General features: G+C 36.7%; 1 protein-coding gene across 1 annotated transcript in view; it reads left to right on the plus strand.

The window, feature by feature from the left end:
• mgl (megalin) overlaps positions 1–16,374 on the plus strand; it is a 213,688-nt gene extending 197,314 nt beyond the window's left edge. Inside the window, exons 53-57 of the mRNA XM_067142002.2 lie at positions 590–1,000; positions 1,281–1,433; positions 1,534–1,942; positions 2,988–3,105; positions 13,785–16,374. Of these exons, the coding sequence (XP_066998103.2) occupies positions 590–1,000; positions 1,281–1,433; positions 1,534–1,942; positions 2,988–3,105; positions 13,785–14,138 (1,445 nt within the window). The 3' untranslated portion in view covers positions 14,139–16,374. The remainder of the gene's footprint in view (positions 1–589; positions 1,001–1,280; positions 1,434–1,533; positions 1,943–2,987; positions 3,106–13,784) is intronic.
• Positions 16,375–17,585: the final 1,211 nt, after the last annotated feature.

A 17,585-nucleotide genomic window follows, 5' to 3' on the forward strand; every position in this document is an offset into this window, starting at 1 on the left:
ACCATCGTTCAATATTTCATCATTTACGCTGGTTTGGTTGACATGAAAGTGTAATAAAACTAGACGTTATTATGATTAGGAAAGGTGAATATTTTTAAACAGATTTGCAAAAACTGAGTGAATAGGCACAGCTGTACCACCCGATACACAAGTACAGTATTGTACTGGAACGTATATGATAGAGATGTAGCAATTCCCACTAACAGCAATCTTAGTTTTGTAAATTAGAGTTGCTATACCTTGAATTGGGCAACTCTCCTGTCATCCTTTCAGGACTGGGTTAGTCAGGAGTCAGACATAATACTGGGAAAAATATCCATGGAAGTATAAATGTGCAACCACTCAGACAAAAGACAGCTAAATTATGATTATAACCCTTACCAGCTATACTTAATATGACTATCTGTTCCAGAAAGATAAGAGCAGTCTGGTCTTGTATCATAATTACAGTCCTGGCATTTGATGGGGTAGACACTTTGTATTAATTTCTTATCCAGTGGGTGGAAACATGTTTCTTCTCTTTCCTTCTCCTGCCCTTTAGCGATCTTTTACGAGATACAAGTATAATTTTTTATTTTATTTTTTTCAGGTAACTCAAAGCCTACTAGTTTGGCAGTGGATTGGATCTCTAAGAACTTGTACTGGACAGAGATAGACAGGTCTGGCAATAAACCTCGTGGAAAGGTAATGGTTGCCAAGAATGATGGACGTTACCGCCGGTCGTTGGTCTCAACTGGACTTGAATCTCCATCTTCTGTTGTTGTGGATCCACAACTTGGGCGCATGTTTTGGGCCGATTCTGGAGCAGCACCTAAGATTGAAATGGCATGGATGGATGGCAGTAAGAGACGTCCACTTGTGACGGAAGGAATCAGACACCCCACTGGACTAGCTATTGACTATTCTATGGACCATATGTTGTACTGGGTGGATACAAAGCTAAACACTATTGAATTGATGAAACAAGATGGAAGCAATAGACGTGTTGTCTTGAAAGGAGGCAAGTCGGGTTCCTGATAGTACAACTTCTTCATTGATAAAGAGTATATTAGTCATTTTATGTAGTATTGTGGCTGTAAAGATTGAAAATTTAATATTCGAGTTTATAATTTAGTCACTATTCTTATATTCATTAAACCTTCTATTTCAAAAAGATTGACCCTTTAATAAGACAGAGCTGTGTTTACATATACAGATTTGTCAGTCTTTCTTTGTTTCTTTTTAAATTTATTTGCAATGTTCTATCAGCGTAAATTGACTTCTCCTTTTTCCCTTTACAGGATCACTTAATCATCCTATATCACTTGATGTGTTTGAGAGTTCTCTATTTTGGGTAACTCATGATACAGGTGAACTCATAAAGCAAGACAAGTTTGGGCGAGGTGTTCCTGTTGTTGTAGCCAAGGATCTAGTAAATCCATCAGGTGTAAAAGGTCAGTTCTTTGATTTGATTCTATTTCCTTAGAGTTGTAAAGAAAGGAATGAACCAAAAATTGTCAAATGTGTTAATGGATTCCATTTCTATGTTTTCAGTTTATCATCCTCTGAGGTATAACACATCTTATCCTGACCCATGCCACAACAATCCTTGCACACATTTATGTGTGGCTATTCCTGGTGGACACCGTTGCTTATGTCCAGACAATGCTATATCACGAGGAGGTTCAGAGATTAATTGTGATGCTCCTAAGGAAGGGCAACGCCCACCGCCTCGTGTGTGCAAGTGCCAACATGGTGGAGTATGTCGAGAACCAACGGCTGGTAATTTGGAATGTGAATGTCCACCAGATTTCCTTGGCAGTTTCTGTGATATTTACGTACAGCGTACACGAGCTCCTGGTGAAGGCCCCAACACAGCAGCGATAGTAATACCCATCATAGTCTGCTTGCTAGTTCTTCTGTCTGCTGGAGTTGTGTACTTCGTTCTACGGAAGAGACCATTGTAAGAAAATAAAGCATTAAATTTTTATTAATATATTGTATCCGCACAGTTTAAGAAGGAATCAAGTCACATAATATTCCTTTAGAAGGAAGAACAGGGCTCACTAATGTTGCAAGTCTGGATCATTAACGGTCCTTAAACAAAATACCAGTAGGCCTTTTTACACATAACTTCTGTATCATAATTCCTTATGTGTTTCCATACTCTGTTATTGCCCTTTTCCTATCCTACCATCTCCATAAGACCTATTTGTGTTGATGGAATGTAAATCAAGTTTAAAAAAGGGGAAATAGTGAACAATCATCACACAGGGTAATTTTGGACACTTATAACTTTCTTTTGTATGAAGAAAGTGATGTTTGAATGGTTTAATTTTGAATTATTTAAATGTCTGTGTATAGCTACATATGTAAGACACATAATGAATGCAGGGAAGAGCATGCAAATATACACAAGTTGGGTTGAAGAAAAAAAGTTTTGTCCAAAGACACTTGTTGGGATAAATTTGGACTGTAAACAATTTTTAAGTTGCTGCCCATTTTTACACCATGTAAATTAAAATAGAAAATAAGCTTTGAAAACCAAAAGCACTTCCTTTGTAAGAACTTTTCGCTTATTTATGGGATGGAGATTATATGAAATAGTCAGGCGAGGACAGAGAATGAGGAGCCTTCCCTATATTAGTCTTCCATGTAGGGCCTACACTGATGAAAATATAATAATTGTTTTCTCAAGAAAAAAGGGATAGTCAATGAGATATCAGGGCCATGCCTACATACGTTGTTCTTTCTTCATTCCTTTCCCTGCTCGTCTATATGCTCTGCTTTTGTTTGAATTTTTTTTAACTTGTTGAAAATTTATCTCAGATTAGTATGTTATGGTTTCCACCATGTGTGGATCACCATTTGTAGAACACTGATCATCAGAATTTATATTTTGCATGAATAGATAATTTGATTTTCCTCAATAGAACACCTGAATAATACAGTTAATATGAAAATCACATTCATATTTTCTAGTTATGACATAAATATTTTTTTTACAGTGGTAAAGGAACTGGACTTGGAGGGCTCACAAATTCCCAGAGTGTCTCCTTCAGGCAAGGCACTAATGTTGAGTTTGGATCACCAACATTTGCTGCTAATGGGCCACAGGGAAGAGGGGTAAGTTCGTTGGTATTATATTTCACACTAACCATCTTTTCTAACTGTCAAACAGAGAATTACCCTCCTAAGTAAAATGCAGTTACAACTTTGGTTGTAGTAGTTCATGGTAGATGAAAGCTCTTTAAACAAAATCAATATATAAGGGCAAATCAAAAAAATCTTTGTTCCAATTTTTTCAGCCACAATAATAAACATATAGGGAAATCAGAAGATAAGCGGTGTTCCCAAATATCTTTGACAATTTTTCCACAGAGTTGGCACAGCGATTCAGGCCTTTATCCCATCACACCACAAGTTTGGAGATGCAGTTTAGGTGCCCATGTCATAAAACCCTAAGATACCTCAAGGAATTGTGAACAATATCATAAATGCTGCCATGCCAGTCTCCTTGGAAATGACCTTGAGGTGCACATGCCGATCCGTTTTTGCCTTTGCATCCTTGCAGGCATTGTCGTCCAGTGTGAGTGAGGTGCAAGGCTGGGTGACCTCTCATTGTCGTTAAGGTCTTCTCAGCCATTATAAACTCGCAGCAGCACCAACACACAATTTTCAAAGCGAGATGCTTATCACCGTATGTCTGTTGGATTTCCCTATGGACCTTGATGGGTATTCATCCCTTGCTCTATAGAAAATGGATAACTGCTCCCTTATGACAAGATGTGGTAAGCTCACTGGCCATCCGATATAGCAAGATATCTTTGATTCTGGATGTCAAATGGACTGTATCGTGTTTGACTATCTAAGGCATTTGATAGGGTAGATCACGGGGGGCTACTGAAAAAAAAATGTGTGCAAATGGACTAGACAAAAGAGTAACTGAATGGGTGGCAAAATAGAACTCGGAGAATTAGAGTAGGTGAAGTATTATCTGATCCTGTAATCATTACGTAGGGAAATCCTCAAGGCAGTATTATTGGACCTACATGTTTCCTTATATATATATATATAAACTAGCAAGATACCCGAGCTTCGCTACGGTATTATACTGAAATTTATAATTGAATGCTTATTGTTTTAGATATATAATCCGCCGAAATTCGCGAACTGACTCGTTTCCTGCGAGAATCTACCAAAATTCCCGATCTGACTGGTTTTCTATTATTTCACGGCACGTTTCCTCCCATTTTTCAATCTTCCTTTCCAGCAATCGATTTCGTACTTCCCGGGCTAGGCTCAGGTATTCCTCCCAGTCAGTTGGGTCCGTAAATCTTTGCCATCTTTTCCTATAATCATTTTTAATATGGATAAAATCCTTCAGGAGATCCGGCGTGGTGTCATATTGGGTGCCTTGGCGGCACTGAACCTGCGGCCGGACTGCATTCTTAGTCATTTGTCCAGGAGCCATTACCAGCGCGGTCCGCACATTTGACGACGGTCCGGAATATTATTATTATTATTATTATTATTATTATTATTATTACTATTATGTGTTGCTTGAATGGCTGATGACAGGGAAAACCGGAGTATCCGGAGAAAAACCTGTCCCGCATCCGTTTTGTCCAGCACGAATGTCACATGGAGTGACCGGGATTTAAACCACGGCACCCAGCTGTGAGAGGCCGGCGCGCTGCCGCCTGAGCAACGGAGGATACTTATAAGTACATTAATAACAGTAAAATCAATTGGATACAACTCCTTCTACATCCCACCGCCGTTAAGTTTATTTACCGCCACCCCCCGCCCCCCCCCCCCAAAAAATAATGCTTGTTTATTTATGTTTAAGGGAGATTCCAAACACCAATGTTCACGTCTATTACCTTCAGTTTTGAGATATAAGTATCCCCATAAAAATAATTTACTTTTTTCACTTCATTTCACAATACCCCCCCCCCCCCGAAGTGAATTTTCCCCTCAAAAAAATACTTGTTTTTTTAATAGTAAAGGATCTTCTAAATACCAATTATCACGACTAACTTCTTCAGAGTTTTTGATTTATGTGTCCTCATGAAAGGAATTAAACTCCTTTACACTCCCGCCCTCCAAGATGGTTTCCCCCCCAAATGCATTTTTCTTTGTTTTTAAAGGAGATCCAAATACGAATTTTCACGTCTGTAACTATATATATTAGATGTATGTATTCTCATAGAATTAAGTCAATTAATTTTTCAATTCTTTCACCCCCCCCCCCCCCCCACGCCTTCAAGGGATTTTCCGAGAATACGTGTTTCTTTACTTTTAAAGCAGATTGCAAATATCAAATTTCACGTCTGTAACATCTTCATTTTTGAGATATCAGTAGCCTAATTAAAAGAATTCAACACCATTTTCAGTCACTTTTACCCCCCCTTCCACCCGAGTGGTATTTCCGTAAACTAAAAATACACGTTTCTTTATGTTTAATAGAGATAAAAAAAATACTATTTTTCACTTCTGTAACATGTTAAGTTTTTTTTTAGATATACTGTAAAAATTCTTATTTTAAAATTTCACACCTTTTTAGTTCCCCTTAAGCGGAGTTTCCAAAAACAAATCACCTATGTTTCTTTAAATTTACAGGAGATTCCAAACACCCACTTTTTACGTCTGTAACATTTTACGTTTCCAAGATATTCTGTAGATATAGTCTTTCAAAAAAATCACCCCAATTTGTCACTCCTGTTTAACTGCCATTAATTGGATTTTCCAAAAACTAAAAAATACGTGTTTCTTTATTTTTAAAGGAGATCCCAAACACCAATTTTCAGGTCTGTAATATCTTTCGTTTCTGAGATATATGTATCCTCATTAAAGGCATTCAACCCATTTTTCACCCTTTTACACCCCTCCTATTAGGATTTACAGGAAACAAAAAATACGTGTTCCTTTATTTTTAGAGTAGATTCGAACTACCAATTTTTACATCTGTAAATTTTAAAGTTTTAAGTTGTAGACACACTCATTTTAAAAAATTCACCCCCCTTTTCACCCTCCAATATTGGATTTTCCAAAAACGAAAAAAATACGTGTTTCTTTACTTTAAAGAAGATCCAAAATACCAATTTTCAGGTCTGTAATATCTTCAGGTTCTGAAATATAAGTAGCCTCATTAAAGGCATTCAACCCATTATTAACCCTTTTACACCCTTCCTATTGGGATTTTCCGAAAACAAAAGAATACGTGTTTCTTTATTTTTAAAGGAGATACTAAATACCAATTTTTACATCTATAAACTTTAAAATATTTGAGATATAGATACACCCATTTTAAAAAATCACCCCCTTTTCACCGCCCCCCCCCCCCCGCCATTAATTGGATTTTCCACAAACAAAAATATGTGTTTCTTTATTTTTAAAGGAGATCCCAAACACCAATTTTCAGGTCTGTAATATCTTCAGGTTCTGAGATATAAGTAGCCTCATTAAAGACATTCAACCCCTTTTTCACCCCTTTTCACTCCTCCTATTGCGATTTTCCGAAAACAAAAAAATACGTGTTTCTTTATTTTTAATGAAGATTCTAAATACCAATTTTTACATCTGCAAACTTTAAAAGTTTGGAGATATAGAATCACTCATTTTAAAAATCCCCCCCATTTTCACCCTCCCATTAATTGGATTTCCCAAAAACAAAAAAATACATGTTTCTTTATTTTTAAAAGAGATCAAATGTACCAATTTTCAGGTCTGTAATATCTTCAGTTTCTGAGATATAAGTACCGGCATCCTGATTAAAGGCATTCAACCCATTTTCCCCCATTTTCACCCTTTTTCACCCCTCCTATTGGGATTTTCTGAAAACAAAAAAATACGTGTTTCTTTAATTTTAAAGAAGATTCTAAATACCAATTTTTACATCTGTAAACTTTTAAAGTTTTGAGATATGGATACACTCATTTTAAAATGTCACCCCCCTTTTCACCCCCTTAGCGACGGAATATCCAAAAATCCTCTCTTAGCGAGCACCTACATCTTAATGTGAATATATCCCCAAAATTTCATTTCTTTACGTCCAGTAGTTTTGGCTCGGCGATTATGAATCAGTCAGTCAGTCAGTCAGTACAAGCTATTATATATATATAGATAACTTGTCTGAAATATAAGTAGCCTCATTAAAGGCATTCAACCCATTATTAACCCTTTTACACCCTTCCTGACTGACTGATTCATCATCGCCGAGCCAAAACTACTGGACATAAAGAAATGAAATTTTGAGCATAGATTTATATTAAGATGTAGGTGCTCGCTAAGAAAGGATTTTTGGATATTCCTTCGCTAAGGGGGTGAAAAGGGGGTTGGAATTTTAAAATGAGTATATCTATATCTCAAAACTTTGAAAGTTTACAGATGTAAAAATTGGTATTTAGAATCTCCTTTAAAAATAATGAAATACGTATTTTTTTGTTTTCAGAAAATCCCAATAGGAGGGGTGAAAAACGGTAAAAAAAGGGGGTTGGATACCTTTAATCAGAATACCGGTACTTATATCTCAGAAACTGAAGATATTACAGACCTGAGAATTGGTACTTTTGATCTCTTTTAAAAATAAAGAAACACGTATTTTTTGTTTTTGAAAAATCCAATTAATGGGAGGGTGAAAAGGGGGTTAAATTTTTAAAAACAGTGCATCTATATCTCAAAACTTTTACAGTTTACAGATGTAAAAATAGCTATTTAGAATCTTCATTAAAAATAAAGAAACACGTATTTTTTTGTTTTCGGAAAATCCCAATAGGAGGGGTGAAAAGGGGTGAAAATGGATTGAATGCCTTTAATGAGGATGCTTATATCTCAGAAACTGAAGATATTACAGACCTGAAAATTGGTACCTTTGATCTCTTTTAAAAATAAAGAAACACGTATATTTTTGTTTTTGGAAAATCCAAATAATGGGGGTGAAAAGGGGGGGGTGAATTTTTAAAAGGAGTGTATATATATCTCAAAACTTTTAAAGTTTATAGATGTAAAATATGGTATTTAGAATCTCCTTTAAAAATAAAGAAACACGTTTTTTTGTTTTCGGAAAATCCCGATAGGAAGGGTGGAAAAGGGTGAAAAAGAGGTTGAATGCCTTTACGAGGCTACTTATATTTCAGAACCTGAAGATATTACAGACCTGAAAATTGGTATTGGGGATCCACTTTAAAAATAAGGAAACACGTATATTTTCGTTTTTGAAAAATCCGGATAATGGGGGGTGAAAAGGGGGGTGAATTTTTAAAATGATTGTGTCTATATCTTAAAACTTTAAAAGTTTACAGATGTAAAAATTGGTATTTAGAATCTCCTTTAAAAGTAAAGGAATAAGTATTTTTTCGTTTTCTGTAAATCCCAATAGGAGGGGTGTAAAAGGGTGAATAGTGGGTTGAATGCCTTTAATGAGGATACATATATCTCAGAAACTGAATATATTACAGAACTAAAAATTAGTATATGGGATCTCCTTTAAAAATAAAGAAACGCGTATTCTCGGAAAATCCAATGAAAGGGGGGGGGAAAGAATTCTAAAATTAATTGACTTAATTGTATGAGAATACATACATCTAATAAAAACTAAAGTTGTTACGGACGTGAAAATTGGTATTTTCATCTCCTTTAAAAACAAAGAAATACGCGTTTTGTGGGGGAAACCATCTTGGGGAGCAGGAGTGGAAAGGAGTTGAATTCCTTTCATGAGGACATATAAATCAAAAACTGAAGAAGTTAGAGTCATAATAATTGCTATTTAGAAGATCCTTTACTATTAAAGAAACAAGTATTTTTTGCCGGAAAATTCACTTAAGGGGGGAGGGGGAGAAGTGTGAAAGGAAGTAAAAAAAAAGCGAATTATTTTTATGGGGATACTTATATCTCAAAACTCAAGGTAATAGACGTGAACATTGGGGTTTGGAATCTCCTTTAAACATAAAGAAACACTCCTTCTTTTAATTTTTTTTTTTGGGGGGGGTAAATAAACTTAACGGCGGTGGGGTGTAAAAGGAGGTGAGACCAATTGATTTTGCTGTTCATAATGTACTTATAAGGAGCCTCCGTTGCTCAGGCGGCAGCGCGCCGGCCTCTCACAGCTGGGTTCCGTGGTTCAAATCCCGGTCACTCCATGTGACATTCGTGCTGGACAAAACGGAGGCGGGACAGGTTTTTCTCCGGATACTTCGCTTTTCCCTGTCATCATTCATTCCAGCAACACTGTCCAATATTTCATTTCATTTGTCATTCATCGATCATTGCCCCAGAGGAGTGCTTCGGCAGCTGGCACAATTCCTACTGTCGCCGCTAGATGGGGCTTTATTCATTCCATTCCTGACCCTGTTGAATGACTGGAAACAGGCTGTATATTTTCGATGTACTTATTCTGATCATAAACCGATCTTTTTAATCTTTCCTGGGTTCGTTTTCAACAGCCAACTTTTCCTTCGGAGAACGTTCTTATATTACAGTAGATTCTCCTGGCATATGAATAAAAATTTAAACACATTTGAAATAAACGATAGGAATGAGATTGACCGTCCAATTGTTCACCTCTATAATAACGTCAATAATGCACGGAAGTATGTCATTCGTATCGCCAGAAATCCCGCACACTTGCCTACGCGCAACATTGGTGCTGGTCACATTCTCAACAATAACAATGGCAGCAGATGTAATTTACCGCCAAGTAGCGGTCTTGCATCTTGCTGTGGGGTCCAGAACATCTATAATAATAATAATAATAATAATAATACTAATAATAATAATAATAATAATAATAATAATGTTCTGGACCGTCGTCAAATGTGCGTACCGCGGTAGAAACGGGTCCTGGACGGGTAATGACTAAGAATGCAGTCTAGCCGCGGGTTCAGTACAGCCAAGGCACCCAAGACGACACCACGCCGGATCTCCTGATGGATTTGTTCCATATTAAAAATGCTTATAAGAAAAGATGGCAAAGATTTAGGGACCCAACTGACAGGGTGGAATACCTGGACCTAGCCTGGGAAGTACGAAATCGATTGCTGGAAATAAAGATTGAAAAATGGGAGGAAACTTGCCATAATCTATTAGAAAACGAGTCAGATCGCGAATTTTGGCGGATTCTCGCAGAAAACGATTCAGATCGCCAATTTCGGCTGATTATATATCTAAAACAACATTCAATTATAAATTTCAGTATAATACCGTAGCGAAGCACGGGTATCTTGCTAGTTTTATATATATAGATGATATGAGTAAAGAACTGGAATCAGAGATAAGGTTTTTTGCAGATGATGATATACAGTATAGAGCATTGAATAAGTTATATAAGATTGTGAGCAACTGCAAAAAGACTTCAACAATGCATGATGATAAACAGCGTTAAGAGTCAAGTTGTGAGTTTCAGTAATAGGGAAAAGTCCTCTCAGTTTTAATTAGCACATTGATGGGGTGAAATTTCCATATGGGGATCACTGTACTAAGTGTTAATATAAGGAAAGATCTTCATTGGTGAAAACACATAAATAGAAATATAAATAAATGGTACAGATCTCTGCACATTGTCAATGAAAATTTAGTAAGGATGTAAAGGAGAGGGCGTATAAGTCTCTGGTAAGACTCCAACTAGAGTACAGTTCCAATGTATGGGACCCTCGCCAGGATTACTTGATTCGAGAACTAGAAAAATTCCAAGGAAAAGCAGCTAGATTTGTTCTGGGTGACTTACGACAAAAGATGCCGAACTTCAGTCACACACATTATTTAATAATACCGGGGCAAATCGAAAAGTCTTTGCCGCCATTTCTTTTCAGCCAAAATATTAGTGTGACTGAGTAACTGAGATATACCTACGTCAATTCAGTGCAACAGGGTAAGCTTGAACTGACCCAGCATTAACTCTTGGCTGCTCTGCTGCTTGGTGCCAATATCTCTCTATCTATCTATCACCATTGATCTGTATTTAGGGCAGTTGCCTAGGTGGCAGATTCCCTATCTGTTTTTTTTTTTTTTTTTTTTTTTTTTTTTTTTTTTTTTTTTTTTTTTTACCAGTCTTTTCTTAAATAATTGCCAAAATTTGGAAATTTACTCAACATCACCCTTGGTAAATTATTCCAATCCCTAAATCCTCTTCATATAAACAAATATTTGTCCCAATTTGTCCTCTTGAATTCCAACTTTATCTTCATATTGTATCCTTCCTACTTCTAAACACTTAAACTTATTCGTCTACTAATATCATTTTACGACATCTCTCCACTGACGCCTCGGAACATAACACTTAGTCGAGCAGCTCATCTCCTTTCTCCCAAGTCTTACCAGCCCAAACATTGTAACATTTACATTGATGGATAGATTTATTATTATTATTATTTTTATTATTTGAAGAGGCATAACATGTAGGTCATTGGGGCGTAGGAGTCAATCAAATTAAGATTCAAAAGCATGCAATCCATCCGAGAAGACCGCATGTCATTCATCTGATATTTCCATCGGGGTATCGCTTTTCCATGGAACTAGAATTGGTAGGTAATCTGTCATGCTGGAATCGTATACAGTGAACTATAAATCTTAACTGAGCAGGTTGGGCATTTTCCAGGAAATCTCGATAAAAGATTAAAACAGTTTAGCAAAGTATGTGGTTTGAATAACATGTTTTTTTATAATCCCACATCTTGGATCAGCACTTAATTACATTTCATAACCACAGGAGGACAGGTGTCCGGCTCCATGGCTATATGGTTAGCATGCTGGCCTTTAGTCAGAGGGGTCCCGGGTTCGATTCCCGGTAGGGTCGGGAATTTTAACCATCATTGGTTAATTTCGCTGGCTCGAGGGCTGGGTGTATGTGTCGTCTTCATTATCATTTCATCCTCATCACAACGCGCAGGTCACCTACGGGTGTCAAATCAAAAGACCTGCACCTGGCGAGCCGAACATGTCCTTGGACACTCCCAGCACTAAAAGCCATACGCCATTTCATTTTTTCAGGAGGACAGGTGATGTGTTCATTGTCCTCTACCCAAATATCACTTACGCACATTAGAAAATACCATCTTGTGTGAATAACTTTTGAACACTGGTAGCTATTTAATTTTGATTTAAATCATCATACATCGCATATATATGTATAACTGTAACTTTGTCACCCATTTTATTATATGATCTGATGACAGCAGTGCGAGTGAATGTAAGCACAAAACTCATCAGATGCCCTCGAATGCATGGCAACCAGCATTTAGGACTTGTTCCCCTTCCTAACACCTAGAATTATGTAATACAAAATTTTGTTATACAAACCACTCTACCGATAACATCATATAGTCTATTGACAGAAGGAAAGGTAAGGTTTGAAGCAACCCTTAAAATTCGTTTGAAATATGTTGCAGTGCAACTTTCTGAGGAAAAAAGAAGCAATATAATTCTTGGACATTGATCTCCATTGCAGAGTGACGATAAAATAATACACTTCATAAAACAGATTCAGACCGAGCTTGATAGTTGCAGTCGCTTAAGTGCTGCCAGTGTCCAGTAATCGGGAGATAGTGGGTTCGAGCCCCACTGTTGGCAGCCCTGAAGATGGTATTCCGTGGTTTCCCATTTTCACACCAGGCAAATGCCGGGGCTGTACCTTCATTAAGGCCACGGCCGCATCCTTCCAATTCCTAGGCCTTTTGTATCCCATCGTCGCCACAAGACCTATCTGTGTCGTTGCGACGTAAAGCAAATAGCAAACAGATTCAGCCAACCCTGCAGTCTAGAGATAATGAACCTGCCTCTTACCCAGAAGCCTTTGCTTCGATTTCTAGTCAGATCAGGGACTTCTACCTGGATCTGAGGGCTAGTTCAGTGTCCACTCAGCCTATGTGAAAATAATTCAGAAGGTATCCAACAGTGAGGTAGCGGCCTCAGTCTGGAAAGCCAAGAATAACAGCCAAGAGAATTTGTTCCACTGACCATGCTTAACGCCATTATGTGCAGTCCCATCAGGACTTGTAACACCATGGAGTGGGGGAACAGATTTGCTACACTTCTTAAGAAGCTAATAAATTATCCAATAAACAGCTGCATTTCAAACCTGATGTACTGTATGACCACATCATACAGACATACCTTTCTGAAAGCAGTTATCTTAGTACCTTTTTAACTGCATGTATAATCAGTAAAATATCGAGGATGGATATAGACATAGTTCATTGTTCCATACCATAGCACTGTACTTTCTACGTAGCAGATTCATTCAGTTTCATTTGAAAGGGATCAATAGAAAGAAAGATAATTTGATGGCTTTCCTGTATGTGAGAGACATCTTAGCTGCTATTGAACATATTATTCTATTCTGTAAATGGAACAGGCTTTGTAAATTTCTGTATTATGGTTGAAATAATTCATACAGCTGGGGAACATTGCTAAGAATTGTTTGATTTGAGTACTCTGTTTGATAAGATTTCCCTGAAAAGAAAAGCACTTTATGCAGGGAACATTTCTCTGCAAAAGCATATACATTTTTTGTGTGCTAATACTATTTACACAGATTTCCAACAAAATTATTTATGTCTTAGATATTAAATATTTGTAAGATTCTGAAATATTTTTCTGATTTTACTTTAATATCCTTTTTAAATGATGGAAAAAATTACCGGCAATTTCATTTATGTGCTAGTTGTCGGTTTTGCAATATTTCTCCTTTAATTTTGTCCTCTTTGTAATCAGTCAGCTGAATACTGTATTGTATGTAATTTCATGTACAGTATATTTGGGTATATAATGAATATTCCTCTACTTGACGTATTCTGTTATACTTACAGGAGCCAATGGATGTGGAATACAACATGGGAGACATTGGAAGCAAGAATCGTGATTTCAGTAATCCAATGTATGATGCCCTTGGAAATATAGAAGGTGGTCCAACAGGCAATGGTGGAAGTGGTGGGGGAATCTATGAAGTACCAGCTGATGTTACCAAATTAAAGGCAGGCAGTAATGGTGAGGTAGAAGCAATACCCCACCCTGAACCAGCATCTGCCATCCTAGCACCTTCCAGTGTAATACAGCGGTCTTCACCGCAGATTCACATCCGGCACCGTGAGCTGGATCCAAGTTCCACAGACACTGGCAAGGATACACAGAAACTCGTAGAAGAGGACAAGTCTGAGTGTTGAGTCATTGTGTCATGACATTGTTCATTATATGTCAAACATTCCAAAATGTGGCTTAAGGAAGAATAATTTTCATAAGACAACCAAGTGATTAATATATAAATCTAGAACTGACAAACAACTAGAAGTATTTGGGAAAACTTGAAAATCACCCAATTACAATTAAATAAAAACATGACTCGATTCCTAATCGTAGAGAACCACAGCTAAGGCGTAAGATGTGTTGTGCTGTTAAAGTTCAGGTTAAGGTTCATGGAATGTTGCAACATTAGTAGCAACTCACTTGAAATGGTCACAATTATTGTCATGTTCTAAATGAAATATCAGATTATTGTGTCAAATTGATGCGTATTAAGATTCTAATGCATGAAGATTGATGGCCATTCACGAGAAGTCTAGGGACCCAAATATACAGAGAAGAAACAGTTCAGTAGATAGGACAAACCTTGTGATATATGTGATGGAGAGTGTGGCAGATATATTTTGTACAGGAATACATGAGGACCCTATCCATCTAAGGACAAAGTTACACTGGGCTATGGCTCCCATGCATTGTCTTGGAATTCGTTACTCTTTCAGGTGCAAAGAGGTTATCTGCAAAAAAAATGTATATGAAAAATTCCTATAGCCTCTTCAATCATTGTAACACTTGGAGAGAACTTTCACCTTTTTCATGTAGATTGATGAATTTTAAGAGCAAGGAATTAAGGCCTTGGATAATCTTTCTCGATGTTTATTATATTTGTAAATATGGTTTTATGGGATATGCAAAGTTCAGGGTTATATTTTAATGGATTAAATGAATTTGGTTCATGAAACATGTTATTTACCCTCTGCAACTGTAATACAAAATTAATGATTCCAGTTCAGTCTCCTAAAATTTTCAGTTGAACTGAAATAATTTAAAGAAATTCCATTACCATCTTTCAGGAGAGCGAAGTGATTTAATTTTTTCAGTGGTCCTAATTTTCCAGCTGTATCACTTTATCATCATACCTGTAAAGACAACAATATTTTAGGTTTAACTCTGTGCGAGGGACTTGTAGTTAAAACTTATTATATATTACCGTTTATATCTCAGTTTTATTAGACGAAGATCAATGATCAGATAGTTTGTGACCCTGCAGGTTTTTAAAATACAATTTTCAAGCGGGAAAATTTTGACATATTTTTTTTAAAGCTGTTTGAATAAGTGAAAAATGCATCTAATCTAATATAAACATGAGAATCAGATCTGAGGCCTTAGATTTATGAATGTATAAATTAAAGGAGAGTTGAACATTTTATTTTTCTACAGCTCATGGTGAAAGCTTTCTCATCAGGTGTGGTTTTACAGGGATGCAGAAGCAACCAATGATATCTTCCATAAAATAAGAATACAAATGTCAATATTTTTAAAACAATATAAATTAATATCTTGAAATTTTTATGAAAATTGTTTTATTTACAAAATAATACATTTTTGTTGCATTCTGCATTCACGGGGGGAAGGAAGGTCGTCATATGAACAACACTGAGTAATTTTCTCAAGAAGTCTTTTACCACCTTGATATTTCATTTAACATTTCTTTTTACAAATAATATGTTGGACAATGCAAATGAAAATTATGTAACACAAGTCAAACCTATGTATCTGTTGTAATTATTTCTTTCATTCTACCTTTATCTTGTTAAATTATCTTAAATGTTGAAATTATCTTAAATGTTGACTAGCTAAAGGAAGAAATGTTCAAAGTTTTTATGTTAGAGTGTAGGAATTCCTTGTCACAAATATCAAAATGAGACCGTCCATTTTTATTTCAGTTTCACATTCCAGTGTATTATTCCAGTATGTGCATGCATATGAATGCATTTGTGTTGAGTGGAACTCTTATTAATACAAAAGAATTTATAAAGTGATAATTGTTCTTTCAGAATATTGTATAAAAGAGAACTATTTTTGGGCAGTAAACAGGGGGAATATTTACTGTGGAACATATTCAATGTTTTTAGTCAAACTAATACTTTCATTAACACGTGCATCAACAAATATTTTACTGTCTCCTTTGTTTGGATATTGACCACCAGACAGAAGCTCCTGTATGATGTACTTACAGTAGTCTGAAGGTCTAAGAGAATTTGCAACCAAAATGTTCAGATAAGTTTTGTACAGATTAGAGCATCAACTTGTATTAAGGAACATGAATTAAGTTTTACAGTAAAATGACCCAGTGGGTTACGTTATTTTTTTTTCAGTTACTGTCGTTTACTAATTGCCTCCTACTGTTGTCCTTACACTGTAGTATCCTCCGTTACAGAAGTCCTGAAAAATAAATGAGAGATTTTTATTATTAAAAATTTTAGTTAACATTGAAGTCTAATGATATTGGTTGAAATATAAAAGTGAATTTGGTAAAGAAGAGAAACGCAGAACGAATCTCAGATAGACAATTTCATGTACTAGGATCATTTATTCTCCTAGGGTGACATTACTATGGAAGAAATAAAACCAAGGTACATGAAAGCTAAGACAGTGAGTTCTCACTTGAGATCTACTGTATACAAGGAGTAGTTTCCAGACTTAACTCCTCCTCGTCCTCCTCCACCTCCTCCTCGAGCAGTCTCCAGATGTCCAGGGCCCTATTCCACAAAAGTATGGTCTAATACATAATTATTTATTAGTAAATGTTCTTAAATGACTTATAATGTACAACACTAATAAACTAAGAGGGTTGTAATTAAAGTAGTGGCAATATTGATAGGACGCAATAATTAATGAACTAAAAAGTACAGTACAATTGCATTACGTTCCTTCATTGTAGTCGCCAGCAGAGTCAGCCAAATGTCAGGAAGACGTGGGGGACTGTTGGCAAGGTATTCTCTGTTGGTGATGGCAATGGAGCACCCTATTGCGCAAAGTACAGGTCATGTCAGAAAATCAGCGACCTCGGAGGGGTTCCTTCAACTTCGGAAACAGGTTGAAGTCCCAAGGAGTCTAGTGAGTACGGAGGGTGTTCCAAGATGTCCCAATACCACCGTTACAATAAGTGCTTGACATTGTTTATGACATGCAACATGATAGGGCGATTATCTCACAATAAATGCTGCATAGCTGGATGCAGATGTCACTCCAGAAATCGGCAATAGTAGTCACTGTTGACGGTTTATCCCTCAGGCACAACATACGTAAGAATAATACTCTCATAGTTGTATGCCACAATCAGCATAAGCTTCACACGACTGGATTTCTGTGTAAATTTCTGTGGACGTGGCGAATCCGGCTGGCGCCATTCATTCAATTGACGCTTTAATTCAGGCTCGTACGCACATACCCACATCTCATCAATGGCGACAATACACTGCAGAAATGCATCTCCTCTGTTGCAGTATCTGTCCAGGTGGATGCCAGCTAGTGCATATTGTTGCCATTTCTGTATGTCGGTGACTTGATGTGGAACACAATAGGATGCG

The sequence above is a fragment of the Anabrus simplex genome, chromosome 2 (assembly GCF_040414725.1).
Source record: "Anabrus simplex isolate iqAnaSimp1 chromosome 2, ASM4041472v1, whole genome shotgun sequence".
Lineage (NCBI taxonomy): Eukaryota > Metazoa > Arthropoda > Insecta > Orthoptera > Tettigoniidae > Anabrus > Anabrus simplex.